This window comes from Bombina bombina, chromosome 1 (genome assembly GCF_027579735.1).
Source record: "Bombina bombina isolate aBomBom1 chromosome 1, aBomBom1.pri, whole genome shotgun sequence".
Lineage (NCBI taxonomy): Eukaryota > Metazoa > Chordata > Amphibia > Anura > Bombinatoridae > Bombina > Bombina bombina.
This window is the reverse complement of record NC_069499.1, coordinates 99675065-99699692: the sequence shown is the minus strand read 5'-3', so window position 1 is coordinate 99699692 and position 24628 is coordinate 99675065. Positions and strand designations below refer to the sequence as shown.

At 38.1% G+C, this 24628-nt stretch overlaps 1 protein-coding gene across 2 annotated transcripts in view; it reads right to left on the bottom strand.

Moving 5' to 3' along the window:
• ATXN3 (ataxin 3) overlaps window positions 1-24628 on the bottom strand; it is a 190778-nt gene that overhangs the window by 147500 nt on the left and 18650 nt on the right. For both annotated transcript variants that reach the window (XM_053697548.1, XM_053697546.1), the window contains exons 4-5: window positions 20184-20269; window positions 17029-17095 (exon numbers count right to left, since the gene is read on the bottom strand). In XM_053697548.1, coding sequence (XP_053553523.1) covers window positions 17029-17095; window positions 20184-20269 — 153 coding nt within the window. The remainder of the gene's footprint in view (window positions 1-17028; window positions 17096-20183; window positions 20270-24628) is intronic.

The following is a 24628-nucleotide window of genomic DNA, read 5'->3' as shown; positions in this document are numbered from 1 at the left end:
CTGAAGACTATTCTGTCACGTTGCACATAAATAGATAACAATGAACTAAATTTCACTGGATTAAAATGACTACCACCGTCTAGCTGTAACTGACAAAAAAAACAAAAAAAAATGTATGATTCAGATAGAACATACAATTTTAAACAACTTTCCAATTTAAATTTGCTTCCTTCTCTTGGTATTAATTGTTGAAGGAGCAGTAACACTACTGGGAGCTAGCTGAACACATCACATAAGCCAATGACAACAGGCATATATGTGCAGCGACCAATCAGCAGCTAGCTCCAAGTAGTGCTTTGCTGCCTGTGAGCCTACTTAGTATCCTTTATTTAAAAATATACCTAAGAGAATGAAGCATATTAGATAATAGAAGTAAATTGGGAAGTTGTTTAAGATTGCATACGCTATCTTAAACATAAAAACAAAATTTATGCTTACCTGATAAATTTATTTCTCTTCTGGTGTATCCAGTCCACGGGTTCATCCATTACTTGTGGGATATTCTCCTTCCCAACAGGAAGCTGCAAGAGGACACCCACAGCAGAGCTGTCTATATAGCTCCTCCCCTAACTGCCACCCCCAGTCATTCGACAGAAGACAAGCAAGAAAAAAAGGAGAAACTATAGGGTGCAGTGGTGACTGTAGTTTAAAAAAAAAAAAAACCCTGCCTTAAAATGACAGGGCGGGCCGTGGACTGGATACACCACAAGAGAAATACATTTATCAGGTAAGCATAAATTTTGTTTTCTCTTGTAAAGGTGTATCCAGTCCACGGGTTTATCCATTACTTGTAGGATACCAATACCAAAGCTTTAGGACACGGATGAAGGGAGGGACAAGGAAGGAACTTAAACGGAAGGCACCACTGCCTGTAAGACCTTTCTCCCAAAAATAGCCTCCGAAGAAGCAAAAGTATAAAATTTATAGAATTTAGAAAAGGTATGAAGCGAAGACCAAGTCGCGCCTTACAAATCTGTTCAACAGAGGCCTCATGTTTAAAAGCCCATGTAGAATGAGCTGTAATTCTTTCAAGAGGCTGCTGGCCAGCAGTCTCATAAGCTAATCGTATTATACTTCTTAGCCAAAAAGAAAGAGAAGTTGCCGAAGCCTGTTGACCTCTCCTCTGTCCAGAGTAGACAACAAACAAAGCAGATGTTTGATGAAAATCGTTCGTAGCTTGTAAATAAAACTTTAAAGCACGAACCACATCAAGATTGTGTAATAGACGTTCCTTCTTTGAAGAAGGATTAGGACATAGTGAAGGAACAACAATCTCCTGATTGATATTCTTATTAGATACCACCTTAGGAAGAAACCCAGGTTTGGTACGTAACACTACCTTATCTGCATGGGAAATCAGATAAGGGGAATCACATTGTAAAGCAGATAACTCCGAAACTCTTCGAGCCGAGGAGACAGCTACTAAAAACAGAACTTTCCAAGATAAAAGCTTAATATCTATGGAATGCAAAGGTTCAAACGGAACCCCTTGAAGAACTTTAAGAACTAAATTTAAACTCCATGGCGGAGCATCAGGTTTAAACACAGGCTTGATTCTAACTAAAGCCTGACAAAACGCCTGAACGTCTGGAACCTCAGCCAGACGTTTGTGCAAAAGAATAGACAGAGCAGAAATCTGTCCCTTTAAGGAACTAGCTGACAAACCCTTCTCCAATCCTTCTTGGAGAAAAGATAATATCCTAGGAATCCTGACCTTACTCCATGAGTAATCCTTGGATTCACACCAATGAAGATATTTACACCATATCTTATATAGATTTTCCTGGTGACAGGCATTCGAGCCTGAATTAAGGTATCAATGACCGATTCGGAAAAACCACGCTTCGATAGAATCAAGCGTTCAATCTCCAAGCAGTCAGACGTAGAGAAATTAGATTTGGATGTTTGAAGGGACCTTGAAGTAGAAGGTCCTGCCTTAGCGGCAGAGTCCATGTGGAAAGGATGACATGTCCACGAGATCTGCATACCAAGTCCTGCGTGGCCACGCAGGGGCTATCACGATCACCGAAGCTCTCTCCTGCTTGATCTTGGCAATCAGACCAGGGAGGAGAGGAAACGGTGGAAACACATAAGCCAGGCTGAAGGACCAGGGCGCTGCTAGAGCATCTATCAGCTCTGCCTTGGGAACCCTGGACCTGGACCCGTAACAAGGAAGCTTGGCGTTCTGACGAGACGCCATGAGATCCAGTTCTGGTTTGCCCCAAAGTTGATCAACTGGGCAAATACCTCCGGATGAAGCTTCCACTCCCCCGGATGAAAAGTCTGCCGACTTAGAAAATCCGCCTCCCAGTTCTCTACTCCTGGGATATGGATAGCGGAGAGATGGCAAGAATGAACCTCTGCCCATAGAATTATCTTTGAAACCTCCAACATTGCCAGGGGGCTCCTTGTTCCCCCCTGATGGTTGATATAGGCTATAGTCGTGATGTTGTCCGACTGAAATCTGATGAACCTGACCGCAGCTAGCTGACGCCAAGCCTGAAGAGCATTGAATATCGCTCTTAGTTCCAAAATGTTTATCGGAAGGAGGGCCTCCTCCTGAGTCCACGAACCCTGAGCCTTCAGGGAGTTCCAGACTGCACCCCAGCCCAGAAGGCTGGCATCTGTCGTTACTATAGTCCATTCTGGCCTGCGGAAACTCATTCCCTTGGACAGATGGACCCGAGATAGCCACCAGAGAAGAGAATCCCTGGTCTCTTGATCCAGATTTAGTAGAGGGGACAAATCTGTGTAATCCCCATTCCACTGATTGAGCATGCAAAGTTGCAGTGGTCTGAGATGTAGGCGGGTAAACGGAACTATGTCCATTGCCGCTACCATTAATCCGATTACCTCCATACTCTGAGCCACTGACGGACGAGAAATGGAATAAAGAGCACGGCAGGAAGTTAGAAGTTTTGACAACCTGACCTCTGTCAGATAAATCTTCATTTCTACTGAATCTATCAGAGTTCCTAGGAAGGAAACTCTTGTGAGAGGTGAGAGAGAACTCTTTCCTTCGTTCACCTTCCACCCGTGAGACCTTAGGAATGCCAGAACAATGTCCGTATGGGACCTGGCGATTTGAAAAGTTGACTCCTGTATCAGGATGTCGTCTAGGTAAGGGGCTACTGCTATACCCCGCGGTCTTAGAACCGCCAGAAGGGACCCTAGAACCTTCATAAAGATTCTTGGTGCCGTGGCTAACCCAAAGGGAAGAGCCACAAACTGGTAATGCCTGTCTAGGAAGGCGAACCTGAGAAACTGATGATGATCCCTGTGTATCGGAATATGTAGATAAGCATCCTTTAAATCCACGGTAGTCATATATTAACCTTCCTGGATCATAGGTAGGATGGTTCGAATAGTCTCCATCTTGAAGGATGGGACCCTGAGAAATTTGTTTAGGATCTTGAGATCCAAGATTGGTCTGAAAGTTCCCTCTTTCTTGGGAACTATAAACAGATTTGAATAGAAGCCCTGCCCCTGTTCCTCATTTGGAACTGGGTGGATCACGCCCATAACTAGTAGGTCTTGAACGCAATGTAAGAATGCCTCTTTCTTTATCTGGTTTGCAGATAATTGTGAGAGATGAAATTTCCCCTTTGGAGATGAAGCTTTGAAATCCAGAAGATATCCCTGGGAAACAATCTCCAGAGCCCAGGGATCCTGGACGTCTCTTGCCAAAGCCTGGGTGAAGAGAGAAAGTCTGCCCCCCACTAGATCCGGTCCCGGATCGGGGGCTACTCCTTCCTGCTGTCTTAAGAGGCAGCAGCAGGCTTTTTGGCCTGTTTCCCCATGTTCCAAGCCTGGTTAGGTCTCCAGACTAGCTTGGACTGGGCAAAATTTCCCTCATATTTTGTAGAAGAGGAAGATGAAGCTGTTTGGTCCTTAACTTGTTGGACCTATCCTGGGGAAGGGCGTGGCCTTTTCCTCCAATAATATCAGAAATTATCTCCTTCAGTCCAGGCCCAAATAGGGTCTGCCCTATTGAAGGGGATATTGAGAAGTTTAGACTTTGAAGTGACATCAGCTGACCAGGATTTAAGCCATCGCGCCCTACGTGCCTGAATGTCAAAACCTGAATTTTTAGCCGTTAAGAGCTTTAAGCCTGTCAAGGATATCATCCAACGGGGTCTTTACCTGTAAAGCCTCCTCCAGAGACTCGAACCAGAAAGCCGCTGCACCAGTGACTGGGGCAATGCATGCAAGAGGCTGGAGAATAAAACCTTGTTGTATAAAGATTTTCTTAAGGAAACCCTCTAATTTCGTATCCATAGGATCTAGGAAAGCATAACTGTCCTCGACAGGAATAGTTGTACGCTTAGCTAGGGTAGAGACTGCTCCCTCCACCTTAGGGACCGTCTGCCACAAGTCCCGTGTAGCGGGATCTATAGGAAACATTTTCTTAAAAGCAGGAGGGGGAGAGAACGGCACACCTGGTCTATCCCATTCCTTAGTAATAATTTCTGAAAACCTCTTAGGGATTGGAAAAACCATCAGTGTAAACAGGCACTGCAAAGTATTTGTCCATTTTACACAATTTCTCTGGGACTACAATGGTGTCACAGTCATCCAGAGTCGCTAAAACCTCCCTGAGCAACACGCGGAGGTGTTCAAGCTTAAATTTAAATGCTGTCATTTCAGAGTCAGACTGAAGTAACACCTTCCCTGAATCAGAGAAGTCACCCACAGATAGAAGCTCTCCTGCTTCAACTTCTGCACATTGTGAGGGTATATCAGACATAACTACTAAAGCGTCAGAGAGCTCTGTATTTTTTCTAGCCCCAGAGCTGTCTCGCTTTCCTTGTAACCCTGGCAGTTTGGACAATACCTCAGTGAGGGTATGATTCATAACTGCCGCCATGTCTTGTAAAGTAAACGCATTGGACGCGCTAGATGTACTTGGCGTCCCTTGAGCGGGAGTTATAGGTTCTGACACGTGGGGAGAGCTAGATGGCATAACCTCGCTTTTGTCGTCAGTCTTAGAAACCTCAGGTGATAAATCTTTAAAAGCCATAATATGATCTTTATAACTTATAGAAAGGTCAGTGCATTTGGTACACATTCTAAGAGGGGGTTCCACAATGGCTTCTAAACATAATGAACAAGGAGTTTCCTCTATGTCAGACATGTTTAACAGACTAGTAATGAGACCAGCAAGCTTGGAAAACACTTTAATAAATGTGAAAAAAGCAATAATAAAAAAAGGTACTGTGCCTTTAAGAGAAAAAAACTACCACATAAACTGCAAAACAGTGAAAAAAAAAAAGTAGTAAACTCTACGAAATTTTTACTGTGTGTGTATAAGGGACTAAAGCAGCATTGCACCCACTTGCAAATGGATGATTAACCCCTCAGGCCCAAAAACAAATTGGAAAAACTTAAAACCTGTTAACAAACAGTCAAACACACTGCCACAGCCCTGCTGTGGCTCCTACCTGCCCTTAAAAACGATTTTTGCAGGAACAAAACCCTCTATAGAGGTCCTATAAGCCAGAGGACTTCTTCAGGGAAGCTGGATGTCTCAGACTGAAAACGAAAATAGGCCCCTCCCACCATGCACTCAAAGTCAGAGGGCCTTAAAAAAGTACTCCTAGGAGTAATCTAACAAGCCATGTGGAAATTAGGCCCCAAATAAAGATTTAGCACCCTCAGAGAAAAAACGTTTTTATTTATAAATTATGCAAACGTTTTTACACTAACTAATATAGGTTTTAACATGAATATTATCCCTTTTTGCAAGCATGATCCCAGTTGTTGTCAAATCACTGTATCAGGCTTACCTTAAATATACCAGGCACTGTCAGCATTTTCTAGACCTTATCTCTCTAGAAAAAAATATACTGAACATACCTCAAAGCAGGCAATCTGCAGACCGTCCCCCCAACTGAAGTTTTCTTTCCATACTCTTCAGTTATGTGTGAGAACAGCAATGGTCCTTAGTTACAAACCGCTAAGATCATCAAACCTCCAGGCAGAAGTCTTCTTCCAATTTCTGCCTGAGAGTAAAAACAGTACAACGCCGGTACCGTTTAAAAATAACAAACTTTTGATTGAAGGTAAAAACTACACTAATTCACCACATCTCTCTTGATACTTCCTTTCTTGTCGAGAGCTGCAAGAGAATGACTGGGGGTGGCAGTTAGGGGAGGAGCTATATAGACAGCTCTGCTGTGGGTGATCCTCTTGCAGCTTCCTGTTGGGAAGGAGAATATCCCACAAGTAATGGATGAACCCGTGGACTGGATACACCTTTACAAGAGAAACAAACATTTTGGGTTTCATATCCTTTTAATATTATTTATCTGCTACCAGTCTATTATGGGTGACTTGTCTATATCACAGCAAGCTAAACATTTGACCCATCAAAAATATGAACTAGTATGATTTGAGTTATTTCTAGGCAGACTAGTACATTGGAATGCATTACAGGTAACATTTCAAATCCAGTATTCATTTATAGATGTGTTAGTAGGCGGAAAAACTTACACAATCTTTACTGTATAGTCAATTACTGTCTACATTTTTTTATTTTAATGGAGGAAAAGCCATTAAAATACTGTGGACAAAGGCAGAGAATGAAAATTAAAACTTAACTTTTACTATATAAGCTTAAAAAAGGGGACAAAACAAAATCATACTATTAAAATATGCAAATGCCTGATTGGGTTAATAAAGTTGGACAGAATAAGAAATCTGCTACTCAAATATCCCCCAAAGATATAGGGGTGGCTTGGGATTTCTCGTCTGTGATTCAAAATATGGTCAATAGGTAAAGGTGTAATGATAATTTATTGGTTACTAGAGACCTATACCTTTGGAGGGTCTCCCATCAGGAGATTTAAAAAAAAACACAATTTATGCTTACCTGATAAATTTATTTCTCTTGTGGTGTATCCAGTCGACGGATAATCCATTACTTGTGGGATATTCTCATTCCCAACAGGAAGTTGCAAGAGGACACCCACAGCAGAGCTGTAATATAGCTCCTCCCCTAACTGTCATAGCCAGTCATTCGACCGAAAACAAGCCGAGAAAGGAGGAACCATAGGGTGTAGTGGTTACTGTAGTTTAAATTTAAAAATTACCTGCCTTAAAATGACAGGGCGGGCCGTGGACTGGATACACCACAAGAGAAATAAATTTATCAGGTAAGCATAAATTGTGTTTTCTCTTGTAAGGTGTATCCAGTCCACGGATCATCCATTACTTGTGGGATACCAATACCAAAGCTAAAGTACACGGATGAAAGGGAGGGACAAGGCAGGAACCACTGCCTGTAGAACCTGTCTCCCAAATATAGCCTCCGAAGAAGCAAAAGTATCAAATTGGTAAAATTTTGAAAAAGTATGAAGCGAAGACCAAGTCGCCGCCTTGCAAATCTGTTCAACAGAAGCCTCATTTTTAAAGGCCCAAGTGGAAGCCACAGCTCTAGTGGAATGAGCTGTAATCCTTTCAGGAGGCTGCTGTCCAGCAGTCTCATAGGCTAAGCGGATTAAGCTTCTTAGCCAAAAAGAAAAAGGTTGCCAAAGCCTTTTGACCTCTCCTCTGTCCAGAGTAGACAACAAACAAAGCAGATGTTTGACGAAAATCTTTAGTAGCTTGTAAGTAAAACTTTAAAGCACAGACCACGTCCAGATTGTGTAACACAAGGATGGAACCACAATCTCTTGATTGATATTCTTGTTAGATACCACCTTAGGTAAGAGCCCAGGTTTGGTACGCAGGACTACCTTATCCGTATGAAAAATCAGATAAGGAGAATCACATTGTAAGGCAGATAGCTCAGAGACTCTACGAGCCGAGGAAATAGCTACAAAAAAAAAAAAAAAAAAAAGAACTTTCCAAGATAAAAGTTTGATATCTATGGAATGAAGAGGTTCAAACGGAACTCCTTGAAGAACCTTAAGAACCAAGTTTAAGCTCCATGGTGGAGCAAAAGGTTTAAACACAGGCTTGATTCAAACTAAAGCCTCACAAAATGCCTGAACGTCTGGAACATCTGCCAGACGCTAGTGCAAAAGAATAGACAGAGCAAAAATCTGTCCCTTTAAGAAACTAGCTGACAATCCTTTTTCCAAACCTTCTTGGAGAAAAGATAAAATCCTAGGAATCCTGATCTTACTCCATGAGTAACCCTTGGATTCACACCAATAAAGATATCTACGTAATCCCCGCTCCACTGACTGAGCCTGCATAGTTGCAGCGGTCTGAGATGTAAGCGTGCAAACGGCACTATGTCCATTGCCACTACCATTAAGCCGATTACTTCCATACACTGAGCCACCAAAGGGCGCGGAATGGAATGAAGAACCCGACAGGAATTTAGAAGCTTTGATAACCTGGACTCCGTCAAGGTAAATTTTCATTTCTACAGAATCTATCAGAGTCCCTAGAAAGGAAACTCTTGTGAGTGGGGATAGAGAACACTTTTCCTCGTTCACTTTCCACCCATGCGACCTCAGAAATGCCAGTACTACGTCCGTATGAGACTTGGCAATTTGGAAGTTTGACGCCTGTATCAGGATGTTGTCTAAATAAGGGGCTACTGCTATGCCCCGCGGCCTTAGGACCGCCAAAAGCGACCCTAGAACCTTTGTAAAGATTCTTGGGGCTGTAGCTAATCCAAAGGGAAGAGCTACAACTGGTAATGCCTGTCTTGAAAGGCAAACCTGAGAAACCGATGATGATCTTTGTGTATCGGAATGTGAAGATAAGCATCCTTTAGATCCACTGTAGTCATATATTAACCCTCCTGGATCAGTGGTAGGATGGTACGAATAGTTTCCATCTTGAACGACGGAACTTTGAGGAATTTGTTTAAGATCTTTAGATCCAAAATCGGTCTGAAGGTTCCCTCTTTTTTGGGAACCACAAACAGATTTGAGTAAAAACCCTGTTCCTGTTCCTCCTTTGGAACTGGATGGATCACTCCCATAACTAGGAGGTCTCGTACACAGTGTAAGAATGCCTCACTCTTTATCTGGTTTGCAGATAATTGTGAAAGGTGAAATCTCCCTTTTGGGGGGGAAGCTTTGAAGTACAGAAGATATCCCTGGGATATAATTTCCAACGCCCAGGGATCCTGAACATCTCTTGCCCACGCCTGGGCGAAGAGTGAAAGTCTGCCCCCTACTAGATCCGTTACTGGATAGGGGGTCGTTCCTTCATGCTGTCTTAGAGGCAGCAGCAGGCTTTTTGACCTGCTTACCTTTTTTCCAGGTCTGGTTTGGTCTCCAGACCGTCTTGGATTGAGCAAAAATTCCCTCTTGTTTATTATTAGAGGAAGTTGATGCCGCACCTGCCTTGAAGTTTCGAAAGGCACGAAAATTAGACTGTTTGGCCCTAGATTTGGACCTGTCCTGAGGAAGGGCACAACCTTTTCCTCCCGTGATATCAGCAATAATCTCCTTCAAACCAGGCCCGAATAGGGTCTACCCCTTGAAGGGAATGTTAAGTAGCTTAGATTTTAAAGTCACGTCAGCTGACCATGATTTAAGCCATAGCGCTCTGCGCGCCTGTATAGCAAAACCAGAATTCTTAGCCGTTAGTTTATTCAAATGAACAATGGCATCAGAAATAAAATAATTGGCTAGCTTAAGTGCTCTAAGTTTGCCAAGTATGTCATCCAATGGATTCTCTACCTGTAAAGCCTCTTCCAGAGACTCAAACCAGTATGCCGCAGCAGCAGTGACAGGGGCAATGCATGCAATGGGCTGTAGGATAAAACCTTGTTGAATAAATATTTTCTTAAGGTAACCTTCTAATTTTTTATCCATTGGCTCTAAAAAAGCACAACTGTCCTCGACAGGGATAGTAGTACGCTTTGCTAGAGTAGAAACTGCTCCCTCCACCTTAGGGACTGTCTGCCATAAGTCCCGTGTGGTGGCGTCTATTGGAAAACATTTTTCTAAAAATAGGAGGGGAAGAGAACGGCACACCTGGTCTATCCCATTCCTTATTAATAATTTCTGTAAACCTTTTAGGTATTGGAAAAACATCAGTACACACCGGCACTGCAAAGCATTTATCCAGTCTACAAAATTTCTCTGGCACTGCAATGGTATCACAGTCATTCAGAGCAGCTAAAGCCTCCCTAAGTAACACGCGGAGGTGTTCAAACTTAAATTTAAATGTAGAAATATTAGAATCAGGTATCTTTCCTGAGTCATTAACATCACCCACTGACTGAGCTCTCCTTCCTTAGCTTCTGCATATTGTGACGCAGTATCAGACATGGTTCTTAAAGAGTCAGTATGCTCTGCATTTTGTCTCACCCCAGAGCTATCTCTCTAACCTCTAAGTTCAGGTAGTCTGGCTAATACCGCTGACAGTGTATTATCCATGACTGCCGCCATGTCTTGTAAAGTAAACGCTATGGGCACCCTAGATGTACTTGGCGCCATTTGAGCGTGAGTCCCTTGGGCCGGAGTCAAAGGGTCTGACACGTGGGGAGAGTTAGTCGGCATAACTTTCCCCTCGTCAGATTCCTCTGGTGATAATTTTTTTAAAAACAGAATATGATCTTTATTGCATAAAATGAAATCAGTACATTTGGTACACATTCTAAGAGGGGGTTCCACCATGGCTTTTAAACATAATGAACAAGGAGTTTCTTCTATGTCAGACATGTTTATACAGACTAGCAATGAGACTAGCAAGCTTGGAAAACACTTTAAATCAAGTTAACAAGCAAATATAAAAAACGGTACTGTGCCTTTAAGAGAAACAAATTTTGACAGAATTTGAAAAACAGTGAAAAAATGCAGTAAATCAAACGAAATGTTTACAGTGTATGTAATAGGCTAGCAGAGCATTGCATCCACTTGCAAATGCATGATTAACCCCTTAGTTCAAAAAACGGATCAAAAAAATGAAATAGACGTTTTTTGGTTTTTTTTTTTGTTTTTTTAACAGTCACAACCAACTGCCACAGCAAGCTGTGGTCCTACCTTTTTTTTAACTGCACCAACTGTAACTTTTATACTATAACAGTGGAAAGCCTCATTAAAACTGTTTCTAGTCAAAATTTAAGCCAGCCATGTGGAAGAAACTAGGCCCCAATAAAGTTTTATCACCAATGCATATATAAAAACGATTAAACATGCCAGCAAACGTTTATATTGCAATATCATAAGGGTATTACCCCTGGGAGTAAGCATGATACCAGTCGTTATTAAATCACTGTATTCAGGCTTAACTTACATTAATCCGGTATCAGCAGCATTTTCTAGTGTTTTCCATCTCTAGAAAAAATTATAACTGCACATACCTGATAGCAGAATAAACTGCACGCCATTCTCTCGCTGAAGTTACCTCATCTGTGTGATCCCTTCAGACATATGTGAGAATAGCAATGGATCTTAGTTACAACCTGCTAAGATCATAGAAACCTCAGGCAGATTCTTCTTCTATTTACTGCCTGAGATAAAATAGCACAACTCCGGTACTATTTAAAAATAACAAACTTTTGATTGAAGAAAATAAACTAACTATATTTAACCACTCTCTCCTACAACATCCTAGCTTGTTGAGAGTTGCAAGAGAATGACTGGCTATGACAGTTAGGGGAGGAGCTATATTACAGCTCTGCTGTGGGTGTCCTCTTGCAACTTCCTGTTGGGAATGAGAATATCCCACAAGTAATGGATGATCCGTGGACTGGATACACCTTACAAGAGAAATAGGTGTCTTTAATTATGAAACAATTAGAAAAATTATCATTAGAGATCTCTCTTCATGGTTATCTATAAAATTAACATAGTCGGGTAAAATAAATATTCTTAAAATTAATATTTTCCCCAGATTACTATATATTTGCAAGCACTGCCAATCCCACTTCCTAAAGCCTATATCCTAAATATACAAAAAGCGTTCAGTGATTTTGTGTGGAGTAGAAAATCACCGAGAATTAATGCCATTATTATGCAAACACCTAAACTACAAGGAGGACTGGGTATCCCCAATATATCCTTATACCGACAAGCAATTTTCTTACAGAGAAAATATAAAAGATGGGTGCAATTGGAACACGCAATTGCAAATATCAAACACTTAGGCTGTGTTGGAGCTCAGAAAGACTAACACATAGATTTACAAATAGTTCTCCACTGACAACTGAGACGTTTGCAGTATGGGATCATATACTCCCTAAATTCATGATGGTCTCATCGAAACCATCCCCTCTTAAGTCCCTTATAGAGAATGGTCAATTTACAAATCGGAGACATTCCCTTAATAAACACAGTAGACACAAATATCCGAGACCTAACAATTCATATGCTGACTTCTGGGGAGCAAGTCTTATCTCAAGCAGATCTTTTGGACAGAGGCTATTCTCATTTTCAGAACTGGCTCAATTACCACAGAGTTTATAGATTTATCTCACAACATCCACAACGTAGAAACATGATCAGACCCCTAACAAACTTTGAGTCTCTATGCACACGCACTCCGCCAATCACACACTCTATCAATGATTTATAAAATCTTATCTACAAAACCGCCTGCATATGTTCCAGAATACTTTGAAAAATGGGAAACTGACTTGGGAGTTATTATTCTCCCCCAAACATGCATAGATATTTGCCAGAACATTCTTAGAACATCAATCTCATTATCAATGGTCGAAATTAATTTAAAAATTCTACACAGATGGTATCTAACACCTAAGAAAATACATAGGTTATTTCAGCATCGATCTGAACATTGTTGGAGATGTGGACATAGGGGTAGTGGTCTAGCTCACATGTTATGGTGGTGTAATTCTATCCAAACTCTCTGGAGAGAAATCATAGCAGAAATAGAATCAATCCTAGAAATTCAATTTCCTTTAGACCCCTTGATTTGGCTGTTGTGTAAAACCCCCAAAATAAGACATAAACCTCACAAACATTTATTCAATATACTGTCAAATAGTGTTAAGTTCTTAATTGTAAAGAACTGGAAAAGTAAAATGGCCCCAACTCTCAACATGTGGTCACGCAAAGTTTCAGGATTTCTGGAACTGGAAGAATATTTTTATATTAAAAATAATAAAATGGATGTGTATGCGGAAATGATGGCCACTTGGGAATCTCATATTAAGCGAGACAACCCATAACCTAGCTAATCCATCACTATAGTATTTAGATATAGCTTTGATCCCGACGGCTGGATGCGTCATGAACTGAATTAGGCATTGGAGCAAGCCCTTATACTCTCTTTCCTCCTCTCCTCTCCTCTCACAAACTCTTTTCCTTCTCTTTGTCTTCTTACCCTCACAGATACTTCATATTATATGTAAATAGACCAAAAAAAAAAAAAAAAAAAAAGTATTCTGAATATATTCTATGTTTTTGGAAACATTGTACTGGCTTTGTCGTTTCATAAAGGAGAGCTGCGTTTCCCAACTATATTGTAAATCATTCTTTGCTTTTCAAATAAAGTCGGTATTTAAAAAAAAAATAAAAAAATAGGTGTCTTTAAGTGGAGGCCATATATTTTTCACAACAGTATTTAACAGGTATAGGTCTCTGGTATCACCAGATAATTTCCTCATCAGTAGTTCTAACAACCTTCTTTCAAGTGCCTCTATATGTATACCTTAAACTCCAAGTGGTAACTACTGGTAAAGGTCTCTGGTATTTCCAGAGAAGGATATTATCCATTCACAGTATAGTCCCTATGCCCGATTCTATTGAGTCTAGTAATTTGTATTAACAGACGATCAGTATTAATAGGTAATAGGCTCTTTTTTGCAGACCGCTCTCCAGGTGACTTAACTTTTTTTGAGTGTATATTTTACACAACGGTATTTAACAGGTATAGGTTTCTGGCATTACGAAAGAGGAAAATCATACTTATAACTGGTATTAAAAGGTACACGATATTAATAGGTAACTGGCACCCTTTTCAAGGTCTTTCACCAGGTGAAACAATTAGGTACCTTCAAATTTAGGTTACATATTTTCCAAACGGTATTTATATTTATAGATCTCTGGTATTACCAGAGAGAAAATTTGCTTATTGGCTACCACTAATAACCTGGTTCCTTCTTTGAAGCGCCTTTATATTCATACCAATAACTGTAAGTAACTAACTGGTATAGACCTCTGGCATTTCCAGATAAGGATATTATTCGTTTACAGTGATAACCTGCTAGTAATAATCTCTGATATCTCCAGAGAAATCAAGAGTAAAGATCCCAATTTTTCCCACTCATACCTGTTAGCCATTGTTATAAGGTTGTTCCTAACAATAGAGGTAACTATAAGGTATCACCCCAAGGCCTTACCTGATAGAGAACCTGTTTAATAACCGTGGGTTTGTTTCTTTCTTTCTATTTTGAATACCCATATACCAACCAACTCACAGTTGTAACTAATGGATATGGGTCTCTGACATATCCAGAGGAAACGTATAGCGGATATTAATTGGTAAACAACTCTGGGATTCCCAGAGAAGCCATCAGCAATATTTGCACCTATTGGGATACATTCCTGCGTTGTTGAACATAACCAATAAATTATCATTACACCTTTACCTATTGACCAGAAATCCCAAGCCACCCTATATCTTTGGGGGATATTTGAGTAGCAGATTTCTTATTCTGTCCAACTTTATTAACCCAATCAGGCATTTGCATATTTTAATAGTATGATTTTGTTTTGTCCCCTTTTTTAAGCTTATATAGTAAAAGTTAAGTTTGAATTTTCATTCTCTGCCTTTGTCCACAGTATTTATTATAATAGAACGTTATGAGTGCTATATTTGTACTCTTTTTTCGGTCTCTTACTGATTCGTTTTGAATACATTTTTTTATTTCCCTGCATTATTTTCCGATTAAATTTTTTATTATATTATTACATTTATTTACCACAATTCAAAACAAAGATTGTTTGTACAGGAGTAATTTTCAGAAGCCCCTCTTTAGAAGGCTGGTTGATTCATGGAATAAACTTTAGAGGTATTGGGAAGATTACATGCTCTAATTTGTTAGTGGAATGTCTCTCAACCATTTTGTAACAAATACCCCTACAGGTAAAAATTGTGTTGTCCCCCACTGCAACATGAGGCAATCCTGCATACCCCAGAATCTGACACACTGACATCAGATATATTCAGGGCCAGATTACAAGTGGAGTTTGCGAGATAACTCCACCACAAGAAAGCTTTTTGAGCACGTCAGGTAACCCTCGTATTACAAATTGAAAGTAAACTGTTTTTTGCTTGCACACTAACCCGATGCGCGCAAAAAGCAGAACTTTACTTTGTAATGTACTTTTGATTTGTTTTGTGACACTTTGTTTCACAAAACAGTTAACCAGAGCTCTGAAGACACAGTAATTATTCTAGCGTAAATCAAGATTGCGCTCACACGTTCACGTTTACATTCACTAAACCCGATTTGCTCAAACACCTTTTCGATCGTGTGTAACTGTTAGCGCTCCACTCATAATCTGGCTCTTATTGTTTTCAGGAAACAAATAAAAAAAAACACAACATATAGTTAAGAACACTTCTTATAGAGAAAACACGCAGACACCATTTTTTTTTACAGCAGAAAACAAGACATATGATGAGGGAAGTAATATTTATGTGACCACATTTCTGCTTCTAACTTTACCACACGTGCAGCTTATTACATTATGGCATACTTTGTATAGAACACTTTACCTGGCACATTACACAATTGCATATTTGGTTTGCGATATTCCCCCGTGGCCCTATATCTGGCATTTTCTCACAGTGCAATACACTTAACCTGGTACGTTCTATCATTGTTTCATACAAATGTCACTAGATTAGACAAAAAAAAAGGAGGTAACAGCATATCTTTTTGAAAAGTTAAAAGTCTACATTTTTTATTGAAAGTTTAGTACAAAAATCATATCCATGGCAATACAAACAACAGATCACGTCCTCACAGATTGCAAATGTCACTACCTGGCCAGATTCTAAGTACAGGTGAGTGAGTCACAGTGAGCAAACAACTGACCAGCCCAGGCTGAGAAATACAATCTGGCTTGTTCGGTGTTCCACAGGTTGAGAAACAATGTTCCCTTAATTAAATGAGCCTGATTAGCTGCATGCGTAATAAAGTTAGAAGCAGAAATGCAGTAACAAAAATATTACTTTCTTCAACATATGATTGTTTTGCTAATTTAAAGTGATTGTAAGGTTTAATGAATAAGTGCCAGGTATCTAAAAATAATCTTAAAAACAGGAGCACTTTAATTCATTAACCGTTGCAATAAAACTTCTTTTTAAAAATACCGTTGCCTTAAAAAACAGACTGACGATCCTCTGCCCATATCTCCTGCTGTAGTTAGCATATCGATGACGAATCGAGCTTCCTCCAATCATTGCACACCCCACGAGCTGGACGCCAAAGGGGGCCCGCAACGATTGGAGGAAGTTGGATTAGTCATCAATATGCTAACTACAGCAGGAGATGCGGGTGGAGGATCACCGATCTGTTTTTTAAGGCAAAGGTATTTTAAAAAAGAAGCTTCATTGTAAAGTGTAATGAATTAAAGTGCCCCTGTTTTTAAAATTATTTTTAGATACTGGGCACTTAGTCATTAAACTTTACAACCACTTTAAACTAATGAACTAAGAATTAAAAGGGCATTGTAGTGCAATGTTATCTATTTCACAACTCAATTTGGAACTCAATTTAACCACTGCAAAGACAAATATAAAATCACGTGAAAGTGATTGCTAATGATGATTGGCTCCTGCGATTGCTTTGTTTTTTTATTGTGCACTTTTTGATTATGCAATTGTATTTAATATTTAATACTCCTTTAAGTCCCACAGTGAGTTGTGCAGTAATTACATATGTTAAAGAATTAAAGCATTTTTTTTTGCACTACAATGTCCCATTAATTATTAGCTAATTTAACCTACACTTCATAAAGAAATATGGTAGGCATGATTGGCCTTCTAGTTGCAATCTGCTGTCAAAATCTGTTTCCATGTGAAACTGTAGCTTTCATTATTACTAATAGCTGAACAATTAAATTTCAGTTGATAGCGTACCTGTTTTCCTAATTTTCTTACAGTGAACCAGTGTTCTTTATAATTACAAATAAATGCCTTCTCATCTCTGAAATAACAAAAAAATACATTTACACACAATTAATGTTACACATTTATGATTGTAAGAATGCTCAGTTTACAATTTAAATAAACAGGTAGATTACAAGTTATGCGCGATAGAGGGTATTTAACGAACGCACAAATGAAATGAAAAGCTCTGTAACGCAGCCCCATTGATGTCTATGGGGAAAAAAACATAAAAACCACATCTAAACACCCCTAATCTGCCGCCCCCGACATTGTCGACACCTACATAATGCTATTAACCCCTAATCTGCCGCTCCCGACATCGCCACCACTATGAAAATTCATTAACCCCTATTCCACCGCTCCCCGCCACCGCCGCCACTATAATAAACCTATTAATCCCTAAACCACAAGCCCCTTAAAACGAAATATACTAAATTAAAATATTAACCCCTAAACCGAAAGCCCCCCACATTGCAATAAACTAATTTAAACTAGTAACCCCTAAACCTAACTTTATATTATAATTTCCCTATCTTAAATTGAAACTTACCTGTCAAATTAAAAAAACTAAGTTTAAACTAAAAGTTTAAATTTTAGTTTAATAGTTATATTAGTTTAACTACCAATTCAAGAAAACTAAAATACACATTAAAAAAAAATCCTAACACCACTATAAAAATTACAAAAAATAAAAAATACTAAATTACAAAAAATAAAAAATACTAAATTACAAAAAATAACAAACAAAATTATCAAAAATAAAAAAGAATTACACATAATCTAATAGCCCTATAAAAATAAAAAAGCCCATTAAAAATAAAATAAAAAAATAGCCTACAATAAACTACCAATAGCCCTTAAAAGGGCCTTTTGTGGGGCATTGCCCAAAAGAAATCAGCTCTGTTACCTGTAAAAAAAAAACCACAAAGACTCCCAGTAACAATAAATCCCACCACCCAACCAACACCCCAAAATAATTAACCTAACTAAGCTACCCATTGCCCAGCCCTGAAAAGGGCATTCAGCACTTTTGCTTGCCCTGAAAAGGGCATTCAGCTCTTAAGAAAAGCCCAAACCCTAAACTAAAAAAAAAAACAACAAAAAAACACCCAATAACAGTTTAAAAAATCCTAACACTAACCCCTGAAGATCCACTCAAGGCGGCGTCTTCTATTTTCATCCCAGGGGCGCGGAGCGGGTCCATCCTGAAGACATCCGGCGCAGAGCATCCACTTCATACGGTTGCCGCCGTATACTGAATCTTCAATTCAAGGGAGCCTTTTCAAAATGGCGTCCCTTGCATTCCTATTGGCTTTTTTGATTTTTGAAATTAAAATCAGCCAATAGGATAAGAGCTACTGATATTCTATTTGCTGATTTGAATAGCCAATATAATTTCAATAGCTCTCATCCTATTGGCTGATTTGAACAGCCAATTGGATTTCACTAGCTCTCATCCTATTGGCTGATTTTGAAAAGGCTCCCTTGTATTGAAGATTCAGTATACGGCGGCGATTGTATGAAGATGATCGTATGAAGTATAGGCTAGGTTTTTTTTATTTTGGGTGGGCTTTTTTTATTTTTATAGGGCTATTAGATTAGGTGTAATTCTTTTTTATTTTGAATAATTTCGTTTGTTATTTTTTGTAATTTAGTATTTGTTAATTTTGTAATTAGATACTTTGTAATTTTTATAGTAGTGTAAGGATGTTTTTAATGTGTATTTTAGTCTTCTTTAAAAAGGACAGTCAAGTCCCAAAAAACTTTCATGATTCAAATAGGGCATGTAATTTTAAACAACTTTCCAATTTATTTTTATCACCAATTTTGCTTTGTTCTCTTCTTATTCTAAGTTGAAAGCTAAACCTAGGAGGTTCATATGCCAATTTCTTAGATCTTGAAGGCCACCTCTAATTTAAATGCATTTTGATTTTTCACCACTAGAGAGCATTAGTTCATGTGTTTCATATGGATAAAATTGAGCTCATGCACATGAATTTACCATGGAGTCAGCTCTGATTGGCTAACATGCAAGTCTGTCAAAATAACTGAAATAAGGGGGCAGTCTGCTGAGGCATAGATACAAGGTAATAACAGAGGTAAAACGTGTATAATTATATCAAAACTGGGAAATTGGTAATTAAGGGATTATCTATCTTTTAAAACAACAAAAATTCTGCTGTTGACTGTCCCTTTAATTGGTAGTTAGTTTAATTTTAGTTTAACAGTTATATTAGTTTAATTGTTAGTTTAAACTTAGTTTTTTTTAATTTGACAGGTAAGTTAATTTAAGATAGGAAAACTGTAAATTTAATATAAAGTTAGGGGGGTGTTAGGTTTAGAGGTTAGTTTACTGCGATGTGGGGGGCTTTCGGTTTAGGGGTTAATAGTTTAATTGAGTATATTTCATTGTGGGGGCTTGCCGTTTAGGGGTTAATAGGTTTATTATAGTGTCGGCTGAATAGGGGTTATTAACTTTAGTATAGTGGGGCGATGTGGGCGGACGGCAGATTAGGAGTTAATAATATATAACTTTATTTAAAGTGATTATGTCGGGAGCGGCGGAATAGGGGTTAATCAATTTTATTAGTGGCGGGGATGTCGGGAGCGGCAGATTAGGGGTTAATAACTTATATAGTGTTTTGTGATGCGGGAGGGCCTTTTTAGGGGTTAATAGGTAGTTTATGGGTGTAAGTATTTTGTAACACTTTAGTTATGAGTTTTGTGTAACAGTTTTGTTGCGTAAAACTCATAACTATTGCTCTCAAATGGCGTAACAGATCTTGACGGTATAGGGTGTAACGCTAGCTTTTTAGCCTCACCGCAAAACTCTTAATGTCAGCGCTATGGAAGTCCCATGAAAAAACGTAATTTTTACGAGTGCGGGACTGACGTTGCATTACAGGCTGAAAGGCTTGCGGTACAGCTATACTGACAAGACTCGTAATGACTGCGTTTCTGTTTTAACAATGAAATTACCAATTTTTATATATATAAAATTAACACAAATTCTCCCGATAACAAGCTGTAAAATGTACAGGCACAAAAAAAAAAAAAAAAAAAAAAAAAAATACAATTCTAGTGATACAAAGAAAATAAAGAGAAACAGAATGCTGAAGTCTTACATAGGATTGATCCCAAGGCTCCGGTACTCTTGACTATTGAAAAGAATAAGTTCTAATCCCCAAACACTCAAAGCATCGCTTATAACCTGCCAAGAGATAACAGAAAAACGATCAGAGCTAAGGTAAGAAATTACATTTTAATCTCTCATTGTATTAGGTGCCAAACATTTCCTTAAAAAAGGGACATAAACCCAATTGTATGCATGGGATTTTAAACAACTTTTAAAAGTACTTCTATTATATATTTTTATTTTTTTGTTCTCTTGATATACAGGTGGCCCTCGGTTTACGATGGTTCAATTTGCGCTGTTTCAGAATAACGCCCTTTTTTTGCTATTGAAAAGCATTGACTGCTATTGAAAGCATTAGCACATGCATACATTAAAATAGCCAGTAGGTGGAGCTGTCCTCTTGTGTTGCAGCAAACTCATGCAAAGAAAAGCAAGCCAGACATGATCAATGGATCAGCTTTCAAAGGAACAAGATCTAGCAGCCACTTCCCTTAGCTGCAGACTCAGTGCAGAGAACTGTTTGCAGAAAAAGGCAAGTAAAAAACATTTTTGTTCATTAAACTTAGTTTGATGATGATACAGTCTGTTGTGTGATTAAACCCAGGCAGGCTGAAATTAATCAGTGTATAACCAGACCTGAGCAATGGAGCCGTTTTTAAAGGAACAAGATCTAGGAGCCACTTCCCTTAGCTGCAGAAAAATGCAAGTAAAAAACGTTTTTGTTCATTAAACTTAGTTTGATGATGATACAGTCTGTTGTGTGATTAAACCCAGGCAGGCTGAAATTAATCAGTGTATAACCAGACCTGAGCAATGGAGCCGTTTTTAAAGGAACAAGATCTAGGAGCAACTTCCCTTAGCTGCAGAAAAATGCAAGTAAAAAACGTTTTTGTTCATTAAACTTAGTTTGATGATGATACAGTCTGTTGTGTGATTATTTTGTTTTTGTTCATTAAACTTAGATTGATGATGATGATACAGTCTGTGTTTGTGTGATAATTTTATTAGGTGCGGTTTAGCAAATGTTTTTGTTTATTAAACTTAGTTTGATGATGATACAATCTATTTTATTAGGTTAATAATGCTGTTTCACATTTAAAGTCTTCATTTCAAAGCTTTAAAAATAATGTATTAGGTGTTACTTATGACAATTTTGAGAGGGGCCTGGAACCTAACTCCCTCACTTCCCATTGACTTACATTATAAACTGTGTTTCAATTTACAATGGTTTCGATTTACAACCATTCCTTCTGGAACCTAACCCCGGCGTAAACTTAGGGCTACCTGTATTGAGCTGCTGATTGGTGGCTTCACATTTATGCCGCATTTTATTTGCTCGCCCAATGCATTCAGCTAGCTCCCAGCAGTGCATTGCTGCTTCTTCAGCAAAGGATGTCAAGAGAATGAAGCAAATTAGATAATTCAAGTAAATTGGAAATTTCAAATTGTCTTCTTTATCTGAATTAGAAAAGAAAAAAAAAATGGTTGCATGTCACTTTAAAGGGACATGAAACCCAAAAAAAATATTTCATGATTTAGGTAGAACATACCATTTTAAAAAACTTTCTAATTTACGTCCATTATCTAATTTGTTTTGTTCTCTTGGTATCATTTGTTGAATCAGCAGCAGCAATAAACTGTTGGTTTCTAACTGTACACATGGGTGAGCCAATGACAATCAATTTATATATATATATATATATATATATATATATATATATATATATATATATATATATATATATATATATATATAGCCACCAATCAGCAGCTGGAACCTAGGTTCTTTGCTGCTCCTGAGCTTACCTAGATAAACCTTTCAGCAAAGGATAACAAGAGAATGAAGCAAATTAAATAATTATAGAAGTAAATTGAAAAGTTTTTAAAATTGTATTCTCTATCTGAATCATGAAAGAAAAAATGTGGGTTTCATGTCCCTTTAAAGGGAGCAGCATTGCTTTGATAGCCTAGATTCAATAAAACCTGCAAGTGAAATTATTATCTTGTGGCAAAAACTTGGGAGTTTATAAAGATTTGTGAGTTAATCTTCATTAAAAACTAGGAGCATCTTTCTTGTAAACGTTCAATTCATTGTGCATAAAATGAATTACACTGAAGGATACAGCATCACAAAAATACCTTGAAAACAAATGGATTAAAAAACAAAACAAAAACACACTATCTGTATAAAAGATTCCACACTAACAAAAACCTTGAAAACCATTAAAGAGAAATAAAAATAAAAAGTAGACAACAATCGTCAGCTTTGAAATAGTCAGACAATTACAAGATACTTCACTGGGCAACAGAGTGTTTACACAGGACTGATGTGTAGGTGAAAATTCCCGACCATGAATGTTCCAGAATGCCCATGGGCAGCTCCTCCAGACAGCTTTCATTCTGCCTAGTGAAATGACTTTACAAAAACTGACATGTGACCATTTTACAGTTACACTTTATATGTTTGCATTTCCTCAGCGTTATAGTCATTATTGTTTTTCTGTGTTGCTAGCGGTTCTCCTACAATAACTATTATTATTATTATCGGTTATTTGTAGAGCGCCAACAGAATAATTATAGATGTTAAAGGGACACTAAACTCATATTTGTTCTTTCATGATTCAGATAGAGCATGCAATTTTAAGCAACTTTCTAATTTACTCATATTATCAATTGTTCTTCTTTCTCTTGCTATCTTTATTTGGAAAAACAGGAATAAAAGCTTAAGAGCCGGCCCATTTTTGGTTCTGCACCTGGGTAGTGCTTGCCAATTGGTGGCTACATTAGAGGGCCTCTTTAGTAACATCAGAATTTTGAACAAAAACATTAAGTCATTTTTGCAAAACCAATCTATACTATGTTATTCTTAAAGTGAAATGTAAATTTTGATGCTGAAGGGTCCGGTTTTTAAAAATTTGATTAAAAACAGGGGCACTTTAATTCATCAAAATTTACATTTCACTCGTTGTGAAGAAATACTTACCTTTTAAACTTGACAGCAGCTCCAGCTTCCTTCAGTCGTCACAAGCCATTTCTGATGTCAGAAATGATGGATAGGTCATCCTCCAATCACAACTTCCCCCCGGGGGAATCAGTGTCTGATTCAACGCCGTGATTGGAGGAAGCCGGATTCCTCATTTTAGACCCAGGAAGAGGCTTTGCGACGGGTGGAGGAAGCTGGAGCTGCTGTCAAGATTAAAAGGTAAGTTTTTTTTCACAACACGAGTGAAATGTAAATTTTGATGAATTAAAGTGCCCCTGTTTTTAATCGAATTTTTAAAAACCGGGCACTTTAGCATAAAAATTTACATTCACTTTAAGCTGCTGTTTTTTTATTGCTACATAAGTTGTTTTTGACAAATTGTATTTGAAAACAGTTTTATTCTGTTCTAATTGACTTGCAGTGGAAATTATTAACCAGCCCATGATTTCAAATGCTAGATGGATTATTTATGAAACATGTGAAAAATGTGTTTGTTTTTTTAAGAAGAAAAAAAGCAAGATCGTCTTTTTTTTTTTTAAGTTCCCAAGATATAAACATTTCAAGTAGGAAATACAATTCATATTGTGAGATCATGAATGTGTATATATATATATATATATATATATATATATATATATATATATATATATATATATATATATATATATATATATATATATATATATATATATATATATATATATATATATATATATATATATCAATCAAAGTAGACTAGCACTCCAGAAATCCAAATCACATGCCCAGGGTGCAACAGATAGGCAAATAGAGAGTAATGAAGAGTGCACTCGCCAGGACTTTTCAAAGTTTTATTACAAATATGTAAACGTTTTTGGGGGATAAGCCCCTTCTTCAGACATACAAATTACAATATTATATTGTAATTTGTATGTCTGAGGAAGGGGCTAATCCCCCGAAAACGTTCACATATTTGGAATAAAACTTTGAAGAGTCCTGGCGAGTGCACTCTTCATTCATTCATTCATATTTTTTGTCTCTCTCTCTCTCCACACACAGTGGATATAAAAAGTCTACACAGTTTCTGTGATGTAAAAGAATGAGACAAAGATAAATCATTTCAGAACTTTTTCCATTTTTTTTATGTAACCTATAAACTGTACAACTCAATTAAAAAAACCAACTGAAATCTTTTAGGTAAAGGGAAATAAAAAACTAAAATAATATGGTTGCATAAGTGTGAACACCCTTAAACTAATACTTTATTGAAGCACCTTTTGATTTTATTACAGCACTCAGTCTTTTAGGGTATGAGTTTCTCAGCATGGCACATCTTGACTTGGAAAGATTTGCCCACTCTTCTTTGCAAAAACACTCTAAATCTGTCAGAATGCGATGGCATCTCCTGTGCACAGCCCTCTTCAGATCACCCCACAGATTTTGAATTGGATTCAGGTCTGGGCTCTAGCTGG